This window comes from Tenrec ecaudatus, chromosome 1, assembly GCF_050624435.1.
Source record: "Tenrec ecaudatus isolate mTenEca1 chromosome 1, mTenEca1.hap1, whole genome shotgun sequence".
Taxonomy (NCBI): domain Eukaryota; kingdom Metazoa; phylum Chordata; class Mammalia; order Afrosoricida; family Tenrecidae; genus Tenrec; species Tenrec ecaudatus.
Window position 1 is genome coordinate 31,732,505 of NC_134530.1, and position 18,012 is coordinate 31,750,516.

The following is an 18,012-nucleotide window of genomic DNA, read 5'->3' on the forward strand; positions in this document are numbered from 1 at the left end:
CAGATGCCCAAAGGGCAAGCCACTCTGCTGTAAGCCTCTAGCAGAAGGTATTCAGCTTAAACTCAGCAAACCCAGCTCCTGGCTCTTTCTAGTAATGAGTTCCCGCCTCCTTCTCAGAGGGCGCATTTTATACCCATGAGGCAGCCACTCCAGGGAAGCCCAGTCACAGTTACTCACAGGTGAATCCTGTCAGTGTGTTCCCCCACCTGCTTAGCAGAGCCAGGAAGGGAGAGGGCCTTTGGGAGAGTTAGAGACTTGGGCTAGATGAGTCACACTCAACAACCCACTGCCCCTGCACATGCCTCTCCCGCCATCTTTCTTTACCTATTCTGACCCCCGTCATTCCTCCCATGGCATTCTCTATCTATGCTAGGAGTGATAATTCACTGTCATGGCCTCAGAGAACCCACAGACAGCACTCACAATTAAGGGGGATTTGTTAGGGCAGTTAACAGATCAGGATCAAACAGCATTAAGGATACAGTCAATGGCCCACAGCAGCATGGCTTCTCAGCCAGAACTCAACTTTCTCAAGCCCTCAGTCTCACAGCCAGCTGCTGTGCTTCACAGTCCCAACGCCTCAGTGCTTCTCTGCGCTCTTCTGTTCAGTCTCATGGTCTTCTTGCTTTGGCCTTTGATTTTGGCTCTGTCCCATCGTCTCTGTGTCACAGCTTCTGATCTCAGTTTCCACCACTTGACACAAATCTCAAACAGACCACACTGATGGCCTCGCTTCCTTGATGGTCCTGGGATTCCTTTCTGTGCTTCTGAGATGGCTCTTTTTACACAGAGGACGTGTGGTTTTTGTCTTCAGCAGACCATCGCTCCAAGGAAGCAAAGAATAGTAAGTTGTTCACGCACTCTGGTAAGGTGGAGAGTCAGGATGCATCTCACATTAATCCTGTTCATTAGTATCAAAGAGAACTCCCTCCAGAGCAGGATTGCACCCACAGGCACAGAGGGTGGCAGTTGTCAGGTGCCATTGGGTCAGTCCTGACCCACATAAAAAAACACTTCCTGGTCCTGTGTCACCTTCCAGTTGTTCCTATTCCTGAGGCCCTTGTTGAAGCCATTGTGTCAGTCTATCTCCTTGGCCTTCCCCTTTTTCAATACCCCTCTCTACCAAACATGGTGTCCTCCAGGGACTGGTCTCTCCTGACAACATGTTCCAAAGTACATAGGATGAAGTCTCACCATCCTTGCCTCTAAGGAGCACTCTGGCTGTACCTCTTCCAAGACAGGTTTGTCTTTTGGGCATTCCTCGGTACTTCCAATGTTATTCTCCAGCGCCACAGTTACAATTCATCAATCCACATAGAGGCTAGAATGTACGATACACGACATAAGGGATTATGGCTAAAAGGACCTTATTAATTGAGTACATCTTACGATTAGCGAATTTCAGGCTGTTCTTTGATTTAAGCCTGTTTCTCTAGCTTTTCAAATAGTTATTGATCCGGTTTGCATCTTTATTTTTAATTGTAGACCTTTGCCTGACTCTTTTTGTACATTTTAAAATATAAATTGTAGAAGTTCTGGTGGCTTAGTGGTTACATGTTGGGTTGCTAACTTCAGGGTCAGCAGTTCGAAACAGCCAGCTTCACCTTGGGAGAAAGATGAGGTTTTCGACTCTTGTAAAAGAGTTAATCTCAGAAACCCATGGGGCAGTTCTACCCTGTCCTGTAGAGTTGCTATGAGTCAGAAGCAACTCAGTGGCAGTGAGTAGAAAACTTTCCTATGCCATCCTTGCCATCTTCTGGTTTTCTCAGCTCTCTTTTTTCCCCTCCTTTCAGAAATATTGATTGCACTTTTCCCCTTTCCTGGGCACCCTTTCTCATCTTGAACTGTCCCTGCTTGTTCCTCCACTGTCGCGTAGTCACTCGCTCCGTAAACATTCGTCTAATTACTGTCCAGATGTGTAGCTATCAGCGCAGAACAGCGCAGACACTGGGGACGACCAGGGATTTTCCTACATCGTTCTCTGTGTCGGCTCTGTCTTTACTTTCCCACCTTTTGATAGTCACTGATCACTGATTGCTGCTCTGTGGTCCTTCCCACGCCAAGACCTTAGATCCCCTTGTTCGATGTACCTCAGTGTTTACTTATTATGTGAGGGTATGGAAGTAAGTCCATCCAGTTTGCCTCCATACTGAAATTTTCCTGTAAACCTCAAGGATTCAGATCTGTGCTAAAGGCAGCCAGTCAGTTCCATGACATTTCTAAGCTGGCCCGTGTTACCTTCCTTTGCCCTTTCTTCACCACCCAGCCGTCAGTTTGTCACACAGTGGTAGTCTCGGTGTTGCTGTGATGCTTCAGATATCAGCAGGGGCCTGCAGGGTGGGCAAGTTCAGTGGAACCTTAGACTGAGACAGACTTAGGAGAAAGGGTCTTCTGAAAATCAGTCAGTGAAAACTCTATGGATCATGCCAAAATTGATAGAGTATTGACTATAGTATCCCAAATCTACAGGATCAAAAATAAAAACTCACCCACTGTGCGAGTCAATACTGACTCATGAGTATGGAACAGGGTAGAACTGCCCGAGTGAGTTTACGAGACTGGTTGTTCACAGGACTAGAAATCCCTGTCTTTCTCTCAGAGAGCTGTTGGTGGTTTCAAACCGCCGGGTCCTGCAATCACAGCCCAGCATGTAGCTACTACAGCACCAGGGCTGCTACTGAGTTGGCCTTCTGCCCCTTTCAGCACCCCCCAGGCGGTGTTGCCCACTTAGAGAAACCCTGGTCTAAACGGAGATATCAACTGTCCTGGCCTTGAAAGATGTTGTCCCAGGGGGTAGGCCAGAGTGTCCCTTTGTTCAGGGAAGAGGAGCAGGAACAGGATGGGTGGAGGTACATGGCAGACCCTCTGGAAAATCCTAAAACTCTGACATCACCACGTGACGATTCTTTTTCCCTTTCTTGGAAGCACCAGTCAGGTTGATACTAGTAGCTAGTTCATTGCCACAACCCATCTGTTCATTTGTCACTCTTTGGTGGCTTGCATATTCCTGGGATGCTGGAATCTGTGCCATTATTAGAACATGTTTCAATGGAAGCATATGGTATTAGACCTCTCAGAAGCCTCTGACCACGGTTTCTTTAGAACCGACTTCCAGGAGCTCAATAAGAATTTAGCACAGCCTTGAGCGCGAGGGCTCGCATCTGCTGCGTGAGATTATGGAGTCCTGCTCCCTGTGTTAGGACACTCCTGGCCAAGGCAGCTGAAATTCAGGTAGTGACATGGAAATGGTGGAAGCAGGTCTACGCAGTGTTTTCTGTATGCAAAGAGTTTTAAGCTTAGAATGTGAGGTTTGCTGAGTTTTAAATTACACTCTGTCCGTTCATTAACCTTGGAGTCACTCAGTGAAATCTGAATGTTAGCTTCTGGCCAGCCTATGGAAGCACGGTTACCACGTGCTTTACAGAGTTGGGGCACTCTGTGCACATAAAGGAGTCCTGGGTGGTGCTAACCAGGAAGTTGGATGTTAAAGAGGTTCCTTGGAATAAAGGCCTGACCATCTACTTCTGGGAAATGAGCCATTGAACATTCTCTGGAGCACAGTTCTACTCTGACACACACAGGCTGTCATGAGTTAGCGTCAACTCAAGGCAGCTGATTTGGTTTGGGCATATAAACTTAACGGATAGTACTAATTAGTATCATCTTTTGAGTTCTTAACTATTTTCCAGGGGTTCTTTTTAATGTTACATATGGGTTAAATGGTTTCCACAGCAACCATGCGGGCTGTAGGTAGTCTTACTAACCACATTTTACAGGTAAGGTAGCTATCCGTTTGGATTTACCAGGAAGCAAATGCCAAGATGGGACTGGTTGTACAAGAGATACATTGCAAGAGAGAGTAGGAGAGGTGGGCAGCATCTTCAGACCATACCTGACCAGACCAGATCTGACACCTGGAAGGAGAGAGAAATTAGCTCAGAGGGGGGAAGGACACCTTGGGAAGAGAGAGAGGGGAAGGAGGCAGAGGAGGAAGTAGGTCCACACAGCAGCCTGGTTCAGAGAACAGCTCAGCGGAGAAGCCCAGGGGAAGTCCAGGAGCCAGAGTCATGCATGGGTGGCACTCCTTGTTAGCCCGGCCGTCATACTCCATGCACAGGCACTGGCTAGGACCTGCTGCACAAAGTGTGGTGGAAGCAGAGAGGCCACTGCTTCAGCTTTCAAGTCCAGGCCACTCCGGGAAGCTGGAAGGTACAGGCCCTGAGGACACAGGGTGACTCACCTGCAGTCACACTGCTGAGAGTAGACGGGGCCAGTGTTCACCTAGGTAGTCAGACTTCAGAGTCCCGCTGTTAGCCCCTGCTCTCAAAGTTGGAAAACCTCTCACCTACACAGCCGTTTGTAACTCTAGCTTTAAAATAAGAGTTCCGATTGTGCCCCTTCTGAGCCCACGTGTCTGAATGCAGAAAGCTGCACTCTCAAGGGCTTCCAGGGCAGAGACGTTTCAGAAGATCGACAGGCCTCTCCCAGCCATCTCCACCTTGGGCTAGCTGCTAACTCACTGGCCATTTGCACCACCCAGGGACCCAGCTGTAAAAGGGAAGCCACCATCATAGATGACTTTGAAACTTTCTTGGCTTAATTCCTCCATCAGTTTAAGCCATTCCTGAAACCATTTCTGTGTTACTACTGTAGCATGTTGTTGTCAGGCACCATTGCATTAGCTCTGAGTCATAGCAAAACACTGCTCAGTTCTGCGGCATCTTGTCCATTGTTGCTGCTTGCGCCCATTGTTGCAGTCACGGAAGCCATCCATCTCACTGAAGGGCTCTTTTTTTCCTGACCTTCTCCTTTACCAATCGTGATCGCTTTCTCAGAGGACTGGCCCATCCAGATAACATGTCCGAACGTCTCAGGTGACATGAAGTCTTGCCATCTTTGCTTATAGACAGAGTTCTGACTGTACTTCTTACAAGACATCCTTGTTTGTCCTAAGGGCTGTCTGTGGTGTACTCCCTCACCAACACCAGCATGGAAATGCATCACCTCGGTGGTCTTTGTTATTCAGCCTCAAGCTTTTACATGCATATGAGGTGATTGGATACACCATGGCTTGGCTCAGGCACCCTCTCCACACAGTGATATTATGTTCCTTAACACTTCAAAGAGGTCTGTGCCACCGGTTCCCAGTGCAATACCAAGTTTTACTCCCTGACAGCTGCTTACACTTGCTTGCTTATGGATCCAAGTAAAATGGAATTTTTGACAACTTCTGCCTTTTCTCCATTTGCCATGCTCCTCCTTATTGGTCTAGTTGTGAGGATTTTATCCTTCTTTATGTTCCATTCTGAAGGCTGTAGTCTTCATCTGTGTGTGCTTTAAGCTCTCTTCACTTACAGCAAGCAAGTTTGTTGTATCTGCATATTATGTAGGTTAATGAGTCTTCTGATCTACATATGTCTGACTTCTTGGATTATGAATATGGCGAAAGACTATTCGAGACACGTGTTTCCTGATTTTAAACCATTAAACCATTCAGTGTCTCCTTGTTCCTTTTAAACAACTGCCTCTTGGTGTATGTGCAAGTTTTGCGTGAACACAAGTAAAGAGCTCTGGAATTTCCGTTCTTTGCAATGTTGTCCATCATTCATCATGGTCCACACAGTCGAATGCCTTTGCATAGTCAGTAAAACACAGGTAAGCACCTTCCTGGTGTTCTTTCAGCCAAGACCCATCTAGCCCTCACTCTGCATCCTCTTCTGAGCCCAGCTCAAGCAGCGGCATGCCTGACAGTCATTGCTTATGGTCACTCTATGAAGTTATTCCTCCATTTGTTTTTCATGGATGCATTGTGAAAGCTATCTTCTGGTTCCAGAATTCTGGCACCGTAACTCTGGTACTTTTATGAACTGTGATACTTTGTCACTTATTCCTGTACTTTTAAATTGGAGTTGCTTTTAAAATCTTGTACATTTTCCTCAATCATCCAGAGTCCTTTTTCTGAATTCTTCCAGCAGTTTTTTTCTCCAGAAATGCACGACTTTGGCTGTATTCTGTATCTTGGTTAGTTAGCTTTTGTGGTGTGTGTGCTCTCTGATGTGTGCTTGTGAAACATCCCATAGTTTTACTTCATTCCCCTTCCTGAGGCCCTTTCTCTTACGTGAGCAAATGCCCACAGATACCTTGAGAGAGCTCTAGCCAGAGGACACTCACATAGTCAGCAAGCACTTGGGAAAAGGTTCTGCTCCTATCTTTAAAGGCAAAGTAAACAGCTCTGAATTGCCACTTGACATCGAAGCAAAAACGCAACTAAATCCCTTGCCATTGAGTTGATTCCAGCTCGTAGACCCTAAAGGACAGAGTAGAACTGCCCCGTAGGGTTCTCAAGGCTGTATCTTGACCGGAAGACCTTTCCATCAGTAGCCCAGTGCCTGCCCGCTGGGCCACCATGGCTCCTCACACCAGAACTCGCCGCAATCAGTAAAACTGCCACAAACCATGGCATCAGCATTGTGAGACGACATTAACATATTAATGACAAAGAACCTTACATATCACAGTAACCTCTGAAAGTCGCCTGACTTGTGTGTGATGGGGAAAAGCTGGCGCTGCTGTTGCTGTAACGTGTCGCTGAGGTGGTTCCAACTCGCAGTGTCCCGTGGACAGCAGACCGAAGCACTTACATCTGCACCATCCCCACAGTTGGTGGGTGGGAGCCCGCTGGGGCCCGTCTCCTTGAGGGGCTTCCTCTGTTCCACTGAGCTCCTTAGTTGAACGCACTCAGGATGGCCTCGTTTAGGGGCTGCTCTCTCCTGAGTTGACATGTACAAGGTACGTGAGACCAAGAGCGTCCATGGTCACCGTCCTTGCGTCTAAGGAGTATTCTGGCTGCATTGCTTCCAAGCAGATCTAAAGGTTCTTCAGGCCGTCCATGGTGCTTTAACTGTTCTTTATTCAAAGGCATGGATTCTTTTGCAGTCTTCCCTCTTTGTTGCCCACCAAAGAACAGTTGTGTGAAAAGATTATACTGGTGGCTGCAATAATAACTCTGAAAAGTTGTAGAAATAGGAGACTCACGCAGTGTCAAATGCACGTTAAAATGACCGTTGAGCCTGGTGGCACAAGGATGACCTGCTGGGATGCTAACTGAAAAGTCAGCAGTCAGAACCTCGGAGGGACTCCTTGGGAGACCCGGCCTGGTGGAGTCTCCCCTTAGTGACACAGGCCTGGGCCGTCACACACTGCCCTACAGAGCGCCGTAGCAGCAGACAGCAGCAGTAACAGAAAAACAAAAAGGATTACTGAGAAAGCTGTGAATCGGAACCTGCCACTGTGTTCCCTGAGGGTTGCTTGTGTAATACGGGAGTTCTGTGGGTCTGGTAGAATGTAAGGAAGTCCTTAAAATGACGGAAGAGAGTTCTATATTAATCAAGAGTACTTACTTATCATTTCATTGGGTGCTCTTACACTTCTTATCACAAGCTATATGTATATCCATGTGTCAAGCACATCTGTACATATGTTGCCATCATCATTTTCAAAACATTTTTTTACATGAGCCCTTGGTATCAGCTCCTCAATTTTTTCCTCCCTCCTTCACACTGCTTCCCTCATGAACCCTTGATAACTTCTAATACATTATTATTTTGTTCATGTCTTACATCAGCCATTGTCCTCTTCCTTCACTTTTCTATTGTCTGCCCCCCTAGGCGTGGGTTCTGTCAATCATTGTGATCAGTTCCCCTTCTCCCCCCAGCTTCTCTTACTCTCCTGGTATCTCTATTCTCATTATTAGTCCTGAGGGGTTTATCTGTCTTGGATTCCCTGTGTTGGGAGCTCTTATCTGTACCAGGGTACATGATCTTGTGTAGCCGGATTGATAAGGTAGAATTGGTGTCATGATAGTTGGTGGGGGGGAGCATTAAAGAACTAGAGGAAAGTTGTGTGTTTTGTTGATGCTATACTGCACCCTGACTGGTTCGTCTCTTCCTTGTGACCCTTCTGAAACGGGATGTCCAATTGACTACAGATAGGCTTTGGGTCACCACTCTGCCCTCCCTCTCAATCACACTTCATGATCACACAGGCTAGTATGCTTCTTCCATGTAGGATTTGTTGCTTCTTAGCTAGATGGCCACTTGTTTATCTTCAAGCCTTTAAGACCCCAGGCTCTATCTCTTGATAGCCAGGCACTATTAGCTTTCTTTATTTAAAAAAAAAAACCAGATTATTAGGGCCTCATACAACTTATCACAATCCATACATACATACATACATTGTATGTCAAGCACAGTTGAATATTTGTTGCCCTCATCAGTCTCAAAACATTTGCTTTCTACTTAAGCCCTTGGTATCAGCTCTTCATTTTTTCCCCTCCCTCCCTCCCTACTCTTTCCCCTCCTTCATGAACCCTTGATAATTTACAAATTATTATTATTTTGTCACATCTTACACTGTCCGATGTCTCCCTTCACCCACTTCCCTGTTGTCCATCCCCCAGGGAGGAGGTTATATGTAGATCCTTATAATCGGTTCCTCCTTTCTACCCCACCTTCCATCCACCCTCCAGTATCGCCGCTCTCACCACTGGTCCTGCAGGGGTCATCTGTCCTGGATTCTCTGTGTTTCCGGTTCCTATCTGTACCAGTGTACATCCTCTGGTCTAGCTAGATTTGTAAGGTAGAATTGGGATCATGATAGTGGTTGGGGAGGAAGCATTTAAGAACTAGAGGAAGGATGTATGTTTCATCGGTGCTACACAGCACCCTGACTGGCTCACTTCCTCCCCTTGACCCTTCTGTAAGGGATGTCCAGTGGCCTGCAGATGGGCTTTGGGTCTCCAATCTGCACTCCCCCTCATTTACAATGATAGATTTTTTTGTTCTTTAGTGCCTGGTACCTGATCCCTTCTACACCTCGTGATCGCACAGGCTGGTATGCTTCTTCCATGTGGGCTTTGTTGCTTCTGAGCTAGATGTCCACTTGTTTACCTTCAAGCCTTTAAGACCCCAGATGCTACTATATCTCTTGATAGTTGGGCACCATCAGCTGCCTTTACCACATTTGCTTATGCACCCATTTTGTCTTCATTGATCGTGTCAGGGAAGGTGAGTATTACAAAGTGCCGGGGTAGTACAACAAAAGTGTTCTTGCATTGAGGAAGTACTTGAGTGGAGACCCAATGTCCGTCTGCTGCCTTAATACTTAACAAATAAATTTATGTACATAGATCTATTCCCTATCATTATATATAAATGTATTTACATATATACATACTTGTATTTAGACCTCTATAAATGTTCTTTGCCTCCTAGTGCTTTCCTCTGTTTCCTTTTACTTTCCTTTTGTCCCACTATCATGTTCGGCCTTCATTTGGGTTTAGGTAATTCCTCTTGGCTACATTGCCCTTGATCAAGCCCCTCCAGGCATCCTACACCCTCCTCGCCATCGATTTTAGGTCACTTGTTCCATTGTCCCCAGGTTTGTTGGCACCTCCCTTTCTTTCCCCTGCCTCTTCCTCTCCCATGTATCCCCGGGACCATCGGTCTGGTTGTTTTCTCCTCCAGATTGTTTATCCCACCTATCTTATCTAGATAGACATGCAGAGTCAATAATAAGGGAGACATTGGTCAGTGTAAGACATGTAAAAGTAATAATAACTTCTAAATTATCAAGGGTTCACAGGGAGGGCAAAGGAATGAGGAGCTGATACCAAGGGTTCAAGTAGAAAGAAAATGTTTTGAAAACGATGATGGCAACATATGTACAAATATGCTTGACACAATGGATGGATGTATAGATTGTGATAACTGAGCCCCTAATAAAATGATTAAAAATAAGCACAAAAACAAGGCAAAGCAAAACATAACAACCAAAGAAAACTAAACAACCCAAAAAAAACCAACAGCAAAAAAAGAAAGCCTATAAATAGTTCTAGGTCTGTCTGTTTACCTTTATGAGTGTTTTCCAGTCGCGTCTGATGTGGTGCCATGCGCTGGCCCCAAAGTCTATTTTTTATATTCCTTAGGGACTTTGCTTTGATCCCCCTGCTTCTCCGCTGCACGCCCTTAGTGTTTCGCCCCATTGTGGTGTGCTCAGATCTGGCACAGCTCCTGCACCGTGTCTCCAGTGCCATCCCCCGTAGCGCTGTGGGTCAGTGAGGAACAGTGTGTCTCATGTATGGTCCTCTCTGTGCATTGGCTGCTCTCAACCAGAAGATCATCCTCTGGACTTGCTGGGCCAAGATGTGCTCCACTCTCTCTCCTTCCCTCTTCCCTTGCTCCTGATCAGAAGTGCCCTTCTCCCTGAACTGCAGCTTCAGTGCTGTCCTCGAAAGTGCATTCTTGGGGGGGTTGGTGGGGGGGGTGTCCATGTAGTTGGGATTGGGCCAGCGGCAGACCTCAAGAGTACTTGTAGAGCAAGCTTCTTCTTAGTGTGGCTGACAGTGCAACTTCATTCCCCAGTGCTCTTCTCTTCCCTCCTAAGTGGGAGCAGGCGATTGACGGTATGTCTCTGTCCCCTGCAGCCGCACAGTCCGAATTTGCTCCAGTGAAATCCTTTTTCTGCAGGATTCGGTAAGTATTGGCGTTTATGACTGCCAGCGAGGGTGGACCCTGCTGATTTTCCGTAGTAGTTCTTTTTTTTTTTCCTGTTTTCAATCAAGTTCATTTGTGGATACAGAAGACCTAACAGATCTTGTCACCGAGAGTTTGTGCTTTGACCGAAGAAAACGTACATACAGGTATGCTTGAGAGAAAAGTAGATGCTAAAGCAATGGGTGGAAAGCTGATTCTTACCCTAGCGGCCTATGAGACCCATTGGGTGTTTGCATTTTAAAATGACCGTTGTCTTGGTCTATTCCTGTTGGTATTTTCAGTTACAGCTTAAATTAATTTTTGCATTTGTTATACATATGAGGATTTAAATGGTCCAGAAGCAGTGAAGTAGAAGGAAATGGACCAAAATGTTAACAGTCATTTGCTTTAGAGGAGGATTAATACTGATTTTGTTCTCTTCTGAATTGACTCGTAAGTTATTAATCTTGCTTTCAAAATAAGAAAAATTAGTTTCAAATGACAATTTGATCCCCAACATTTAGTAATGACATTACTAATAGCTTTAAATACTTAGAGAAGAGAAAACTCTTGTCAGTCTCCATGGAAATTATTGAAAACCCCTCTTGGTAGCTGGAATGGCAAAACAAACCAGCAATAAAGTTGAGTGAGGAGCTTGGAGGCAGCAGTGAGGGAGCCCATTGGGGAATCCCTTGAGAAGTAGAAGGACCACCAGGCTTAGTGGGCTACATTGTAGCTCCCACATTTCTCCTGGTAGACTGGTGATCAGCCCTCCCAAGCTGGCACCTTTATGGACTGCTGGTCCATGTGCAGGGCCTATGCCAGTTAAAGCGGCAGTAGAAACAGACTGACTCAGTTCCTTGAAAGAGAGTAGGGGGCACTTCTAGGCAGCGATTGGGGAAGAGGAGCTGGGAGGGCAAAGTCTCCACTCTGCTCAGTGTGACGGCGCTTGAGCGAGCTGGAAATGAGATGGACAATCTTATCTGTCCTTCTGCAGGCAGGAATGTCAGTGGCGGGTTAGGGCCCAGAGATCAGGAGAAAAGTCACAGAATGACTGTTTCACCTTCACCCTCATTGTCATCAAACTGGGACTTTGTCTGCATTGAATAACTGGGAAATAATGTCTCGTGGTGATGGTGGTGGTGGTGGTGGAGGAGGGGGTGGTGGTGGTGGTGGTGGTGGAGGAGGAGGAGGAGGAGGATTAGGTGGTGGTGGTGGTGGTGGTGGTGGTGGAGGAGGAGGAGGAGGAGGAGGTGGTGGTGGTGGTGGTGGTAGAGGTGGTGCTGTTGGAGGAGGAGGTGGTGGAGAAGGAGGTGGTGGTGGTGGTGGAGGAGGAGGTGGTGGTGGTGGTGGTGGTGGTGGTGGTGGTGGTGGTGGTGGTGGTGGTGGTGGTGGTGGTGGAGGTGGAGGTTATGGAGGAGGAGGAGGTGGTGGTGGAAGAGGAGGTGGTGGTGGTGGTGGTGATGGTGGAGGTGGTGGTGGTGGAGGAGGAGGAGGTGGTGGTGGTGGTAGAGGTGGAGGTGGTGGTGGTGGTGGAGGAGGAGGTGGTGGTGGAGGAGTTGGAGCTGTTGGAGGAGGAGGTGGTGGAGGAGGAGGTGGTGCTGGTGAAGTGTGGTCAAGTCAGTTCTGACTCTGGAAACCCTTGCTATTGCAGTAGACCTGGCTGCCCCGTCCTGCACCACCCTCACAATTGTATGTTGCGATCACTGTGTTAATCCGTTTTGTTATCAATCTTGCTCTTTTTCATTGTCCTTCTAACTTGCCAAGCGTGATGTCCTTTTCTAGGAACTGGTCTCCTGATAGCATGTCCAAAATAGATGAGATGAAGTTTTTCCATCTTCACTTCTAAAGGAGCATTGTGGTTGTACTTCTTCCAAGTCAGCCAGCACCATGATTCAGATGCATTCATTCTTTAGTGGTCTTTCTTATTCATGGTCCAACCTTCACCTGCATAGGAGGCAATTGAAACACCAGGGCTTGGGTCAGGCACACCTTTGTCCTCAAATTGACCTCCTTGCTTTTCAACACTTTATAAAGGTGTCATGCAACAGAGTAAGATATTAGGGAGCATTTAAAGAAAAAATTCCCTTTTGAAAATAAATGTGCTTAAACATTTTTTTAATTTGGTAACATCTCTCTTTGGAATCACCAATAAAACATTTCGGCAGTCTTGTTTTGCATTTGACTCATTGAATGCCTTGTCGCCAGTCTAACCATTTTTTAATTTCTTTAGGGAAGGTGCAGATCAAGAGAAGAACTACTGCCCATTCCGGATTATCCCCTATTTGATTCACATGTGTAGCTCCACTCAGCCAGAACCTGAGCCTTGCTGCCTCATGCTGGCTGAGAAGATTCACTCTGCTTATGAAGGTGAGTTGGAGTTCCTACTCTCTGATGCAGATGCAGACATGCCAGCACAGAAGACAGGGACCTGGGAAAACTTGTTTTGTGCAGTCGAACAGTCAGAAAGCTTCTTGAGCCTTCGTGTTTCCCCTCAATGCTTTAGACATTCCTATTTTAGTTTAAAAATTTTTTTTAATTGTACTGTAGATGAAAATTCGCAGAGCAAAATTAGTTTCCCATTTGATAGTTCATACATAAAGGGTCCCGTGTATTGGCTGCATTCCCCGCAAGGTGTCGGCACTCTTCCCGTTTCCAATCTGGATTCCTGATTTCCTGTAGTTCACATTTTCTTCTTAGCTTTGCTTTCGGAAAAGACCATCTTTTTGACCTCAGATAATTGATTGGTGTAAAGAGCATGCTCCTCATGGGTATGATTGTTGATGAGCCTGTCATTTGTCTGAAAGATGAACTCTGGGAAGGACTTCAGTTCTAGGTCAGAAAGGTGTCTTGAACCATAGTCGCAGGGGTTCCTCCAGTCTTTGTCAGACCAGTTAAATCGGGCCATTTTTGTAAACTTGGGTTTTTGTTCTACATTTCTCTCCCCTTGTCTCTAGAACCCACTGTTGTGATTCCAGCCAGAGTGTTTCATAGTGGTGTGCTTCTGGCCTCAGAGCCATGTTGGCTAGGATTCTCGTGGTCCCCTCATCCTTTGTCGTCCAGTTGCTCCCTCGGTTTTCTTCACTCCTGTGCTCTGGACGGGAAGAGACTAATCGCTATGTCTCAGATGGATCATCACAAGCTTCTAAGACCCCATATACTATTGTCCAAAGTGGGATGCAGATCATTGCCTGTATAAAATGTGTCGTACCACACACAGTTTGATTGGTGACACTGACTGCAATCCCCACCAAGGAGCCCTTCCCACTACTTCCCTGTGTTTCTCATTTCCATTCATCCTTCTTTCTGGTCCTTTTCCTGCCTTCTGAACTTTGTCCCAAGCAAATGCTGCTGTTTTGTTCCTGTATGGTTCGTTGGTCTAATAAATACATAAAATTATTCACCCTATAGTCTACTGTTGAGCTGAAAGTTGATCCACAGGGTGGTGTAGTGGGTGGGGGGTGGGTTTAATTCCAGACTTAAAGGGTGTGTCTAAGAGTCATATTCTTGGGAACCCAAATACCGGAAGTCCTGAATTTTAACTTATATCAGCTTTTCCTTAACTTGTGATGAGCAGACTAGCCATTCAGTGAGTATACTTTGCTCTCTGCTTAAAGTTAGCTATAACAAGCATTTCATTTTGACCTAATACTATATCTAGTAATGACAATCATTGTCAACTCCAGTTCTGACTGCTTTAAGACCAGTCCCCTAAATGAAATTTCTGCTATTTCATCTAGAGATTCCATTCCCCTTTTTGTATGTTATGTGATTACTGTGGTAGAAGATGAATTAAATGTTGGCCTTTAAATGCAGCTGTTGTTTTCCTTAGCTCCTCGAATCCCAGCGAATAAAAGGATTTTCACCACAACACATACCCCAGGGTGTGTGTTCCTTGAAGTAGATGAAAGGTAAGTACTTCTTTAAGTCAAAGAAATTTGTTCCTGGAGATAAACTAAAAAATATAAAAAGTTTACAGCACATTCACATATCTTGAGGCTCCATGGTGATCCAGTGGTAAAAGCAGTCAGCTGCTAATTGAAAACTCAGCACTTTGCACCCACCAACTGATCTGTGGGAGAAAGGTGTGTTAGTTGGCTTTGTGATATGGTCTATATGAGTCGGAATCGACTTGATAACAGCAGGTTGGCTTTGGCTTAGTAGTACAGGTATGCATTGCCTTATGTAATTTTTGATAACACCTGATCAAATTGATGTCCGCAATTCCATAAGTTGTTTTTGTTTTTTTTTAATAGGAAAAGTAGCTCTACTTTAGTTTATTTTCTCCTAGTGGTTTCAAAAGATCCCTGGTGGCCGAGGGTGTATATGCTGGGCTGCTGTTCATAAAGTCCAAAGCTTGAAATCATCAGCCACTCCTTGGGAGAAAGATAGGCTTTCTGCTCCTGTGAACAGTTGGGTCACACACGGGGCAGTTCTGCCCTGCAGGGTCCTGCGAGTCAGAATTGACTCAGTGGTACTGAGGGAGAATGGTTTAAAAGACCCCACACGCAGCTTTGGCAGCACTGAGATGCAAGCAGGCGAGGCAGAGAGGATAGCTCAGGGAATCAGCTCGTGGGCTCCGTCCAGGGGACAGGCGGACAGCAGGGCCTGCGCTGCTTCAGCTCAAGTCAATGGAACAGCTGGCAGAGCTGGGCACATTGTGTGGTGTGCACCCCAACCAGCTGTAAATGTCCTCTCAGTCCATTCAGCTGCCAGAAACAGGTTCCCATAAGGACTTCCAAAAAACAAAACATCTTTTCACAAAGCACATCATTGATATTAAATGATACATACCTGTATACGGTTGGCATTTTCCATTTGCCTAGTTTTGATTAGTGACATTGGAATTTGTGTGGTATACATTTAGTATAAGCAGGAGATCTTGCATATCCATGCTTTGCTTCTAGGAGTGATTTTCAATTTTTCAAAGTTGGTTTCATAGCAGTCTACTCCTGCAGGTAGGGCCGAGGCTCTTGTTTCACATTGCAAAGGAAGGCACAGAGCCTGGACCAGTTTACTGAGAGTTCCTACTGTGTGAAGCTTCATCCCAAATGAGGCAAAGACACTGCTCTCTTGGCACTGGCTCCAGCATCATTTCCACTCAGTCATTGGTTACCCAACCCACTTATGATGACATTTTTATCATTGTGAAGTTGGGGGCAGAGGAGAAAGAAAGGAAGGAAGGAAAAAAATAAAAAAAATAAGGGTAGTTTTTGTTTGTGAAACTAAATTAATGTAAAAGATGGTTGTTGTTGATTTGCTTGTTTTACCTTATATACTTCCTACTTTTTTTCTGGTGTTAAAGTAGTATTTCATTAAAAGCTAGTGATATTGAATAATATAATTTTTGCTTATTACTGTCCTTTTAGTGTATTAGGGCAAATAAAACATTGGAACGCCACATCAGTAATCCCTAAGGTTTTTCTACATTTGTATTAAAATTTAACTTAAAAATCTGGAGACCAGTATACTGTACTACACTCGTAAATTCAAAGCAACAATGTATAAAATGCCTAGAAGAGTTGTGGTTGTTAGTTATTAAGTTTTGCTTAAAAGAATCTTAACATCTGACATTGAGTTTTTTTAATAATAGTGTGTTAGGGTTCTCTAGAGAGACAAACCAGATTGCTAGTAATTATATATAAAATATTTATAAAGATAGAGATATAATACAAGAAATGATCTGTTAAATTATATACAGATAGATAATACAAGAAATTGACAGTTAAATTATAAAGCAGTGAGACACTAGCAGTCCTTCAAGTTTTGAGAGCTGCCAGGTGCCAGTCCCCTTCTGTAGAGAGAGCTGGGCTATATATATACCCAGGCAGCAAACAGCAAGGCAGGTCCCCAACTGTCATCAACTGTCGGTCCCCAGCTCCAGAGATGAACATTCCAATTGTGTGGGCTTAAAGGGACCTCAACTTACAGCGACACAGTCCACAGGCTAGGCATCCAATAGGTAGTATACCCCTTTAACCTGAGGCACAGAACAAGCAAGGCGAGGCTCACCGAGCCATTTATCCCTCTGCCCTTCAGTTAATCCTACTTGTGTTTATCGGCCAGGCTGGCACAATAAACTATCGCAAATAGTTACACTGAAATTAAGTAGCAAGTGGTGGCCCTTTATATAATGTCATCTGTGTCGATGAAGAAATTGTAGCTAAACATTACTCTGAAAATTACTTAAATTGATTGCAGTGGAACAGGGTTGCAAACTGGCTCACAAGCCATACGCAGCTCTTTCGTGCTTGTGGCTCTGAAGTGAAATTGAAAGCGAGAACTATCATAGTTTCATTTATAAACTTTTTAAAGGATATTAATGAGATAATGATGATTTCACTTTTAAGAATATATTTATGGCTCTCAAATAATTTTTAAAAATTTGTGAAGGACGGAATTGGCTCTTCAGTTTCAAAAGATGTGCTGCCCCTGCACTAGGAAGTATTTGTGGTGTTTAATACGCAGGCCATCTTTGCGCGATCAGCCTTTTCTACATATTTCTAACATCTTTCCCTTAGGACTTCCCTGTGTGCTAGGTGACTGTCTGTCTCCTATTACCTCTGGGGGACATTGTTTTATCGTTGTAATCATATTTGTAGCTTGCATTATTCATTAAGATTTCTTCTTGTGTTAGAGTGTGGTGTCCTCTTCAAAGATCTTTGAAATGGCAGCAAAAGGTCCCACTAAGTGGACCAGTATTCCAAACTTGTCTGGATTTCAGAGTCCTCTGAAGAACTTGTTAAAAACGCAGTTTTCCAATCTTACTCCCAGAGGTTCTGGTTTAAAACCATATGTACTCATGTATGAGCTGAGTTTTTCAGCACATTTTTTAATGCAGTTTTTGTGGTAAAATTAGGTGCCTCGAATGATACTCGGGTTGGCTTATACTCAAGTGTATATGGTAAGTTTATGGTGAGCCTGTGAATCTGGTTTTTAGCAAGTTCCTTAGACAATGTTGATGAAACCTGCTAGATGTCCATCATTCCCCCACATAGAAGCACTTAGATGCTTTTTACATTTTTGAACATTTTATGTATTACTTGTTTTTGAAAAGTGTTAAAGTATAAGTTTCTAAATTACTTAGAGTCTAGCATGCTTCCGCTGTAAGCAAGCTCTAGAACGATCTCTTGGATCTTTGGTTTGCGGTAACGTGTTCTGTCTCTGTGTCCCAGGGCAGTCCCTTTGCTGGGCTACCTACCTCAGGATCTGATTGGGACATCAGTCTTAACGTATTTGCACCCAGAAGATCGCGCTCTCATGCTCGCCATACACCAGAAAGGCAAGGACCTCCTTTTTTAATTGAAAGAACAACTTTTTATCATTATTCTAATATTCTACTTAATGGTTCATGATGCTAAGCCATTAAAGTTTTAACTAAGTAAACAATGTATTGAAACTGCCAAGAAGAATATTTTTTCTGTTTTGACAGACTAAGAAATTTACAAATGAATGCCTACAACAGATGTTGTTTTGATCA

The 18,012-nt window shown here is 44.9% G+C and overlaps 1 protein-coding gene across 2 annotated transcripts in view; it reads left to right on the forward strand.

Annotated features, from left to right (window-relative positions):
- The window catches only part of PER3 (period circadian regulator 3), a 60,075-nt gene that overhangs the window by 6,756 nt on the left and 35,307 nt on the right, over nt 1–18,012 (forward strand). The window contains exons 5-9 of one of the 2 annotated variants that reach the window (XM_075550611.1): nt 10,484–10,532; nt 10,622–10,699; nt 12,766–12,902; nt 14,365–14,443; nt 17,708–17,814. In XM_075550611.1, coding sequence (XP_075406726.1) covers nt 10,484–10,532; nt 10,622–10,699; nt 12,766–12,902; nt 14,365–14,443; nt 17,708–17,814 — 450 coding nt within the window. The remainder of the gene's footprint in view (nt 1–10,483; nt 10,533–10,621; nt 10,700–12,765; nt 12,903–14,364; nt 14,444–17,707; nt 17,815–18,012) is intronic. The other variant, XM_075550617.1, reaches the window with a different exon arrangement.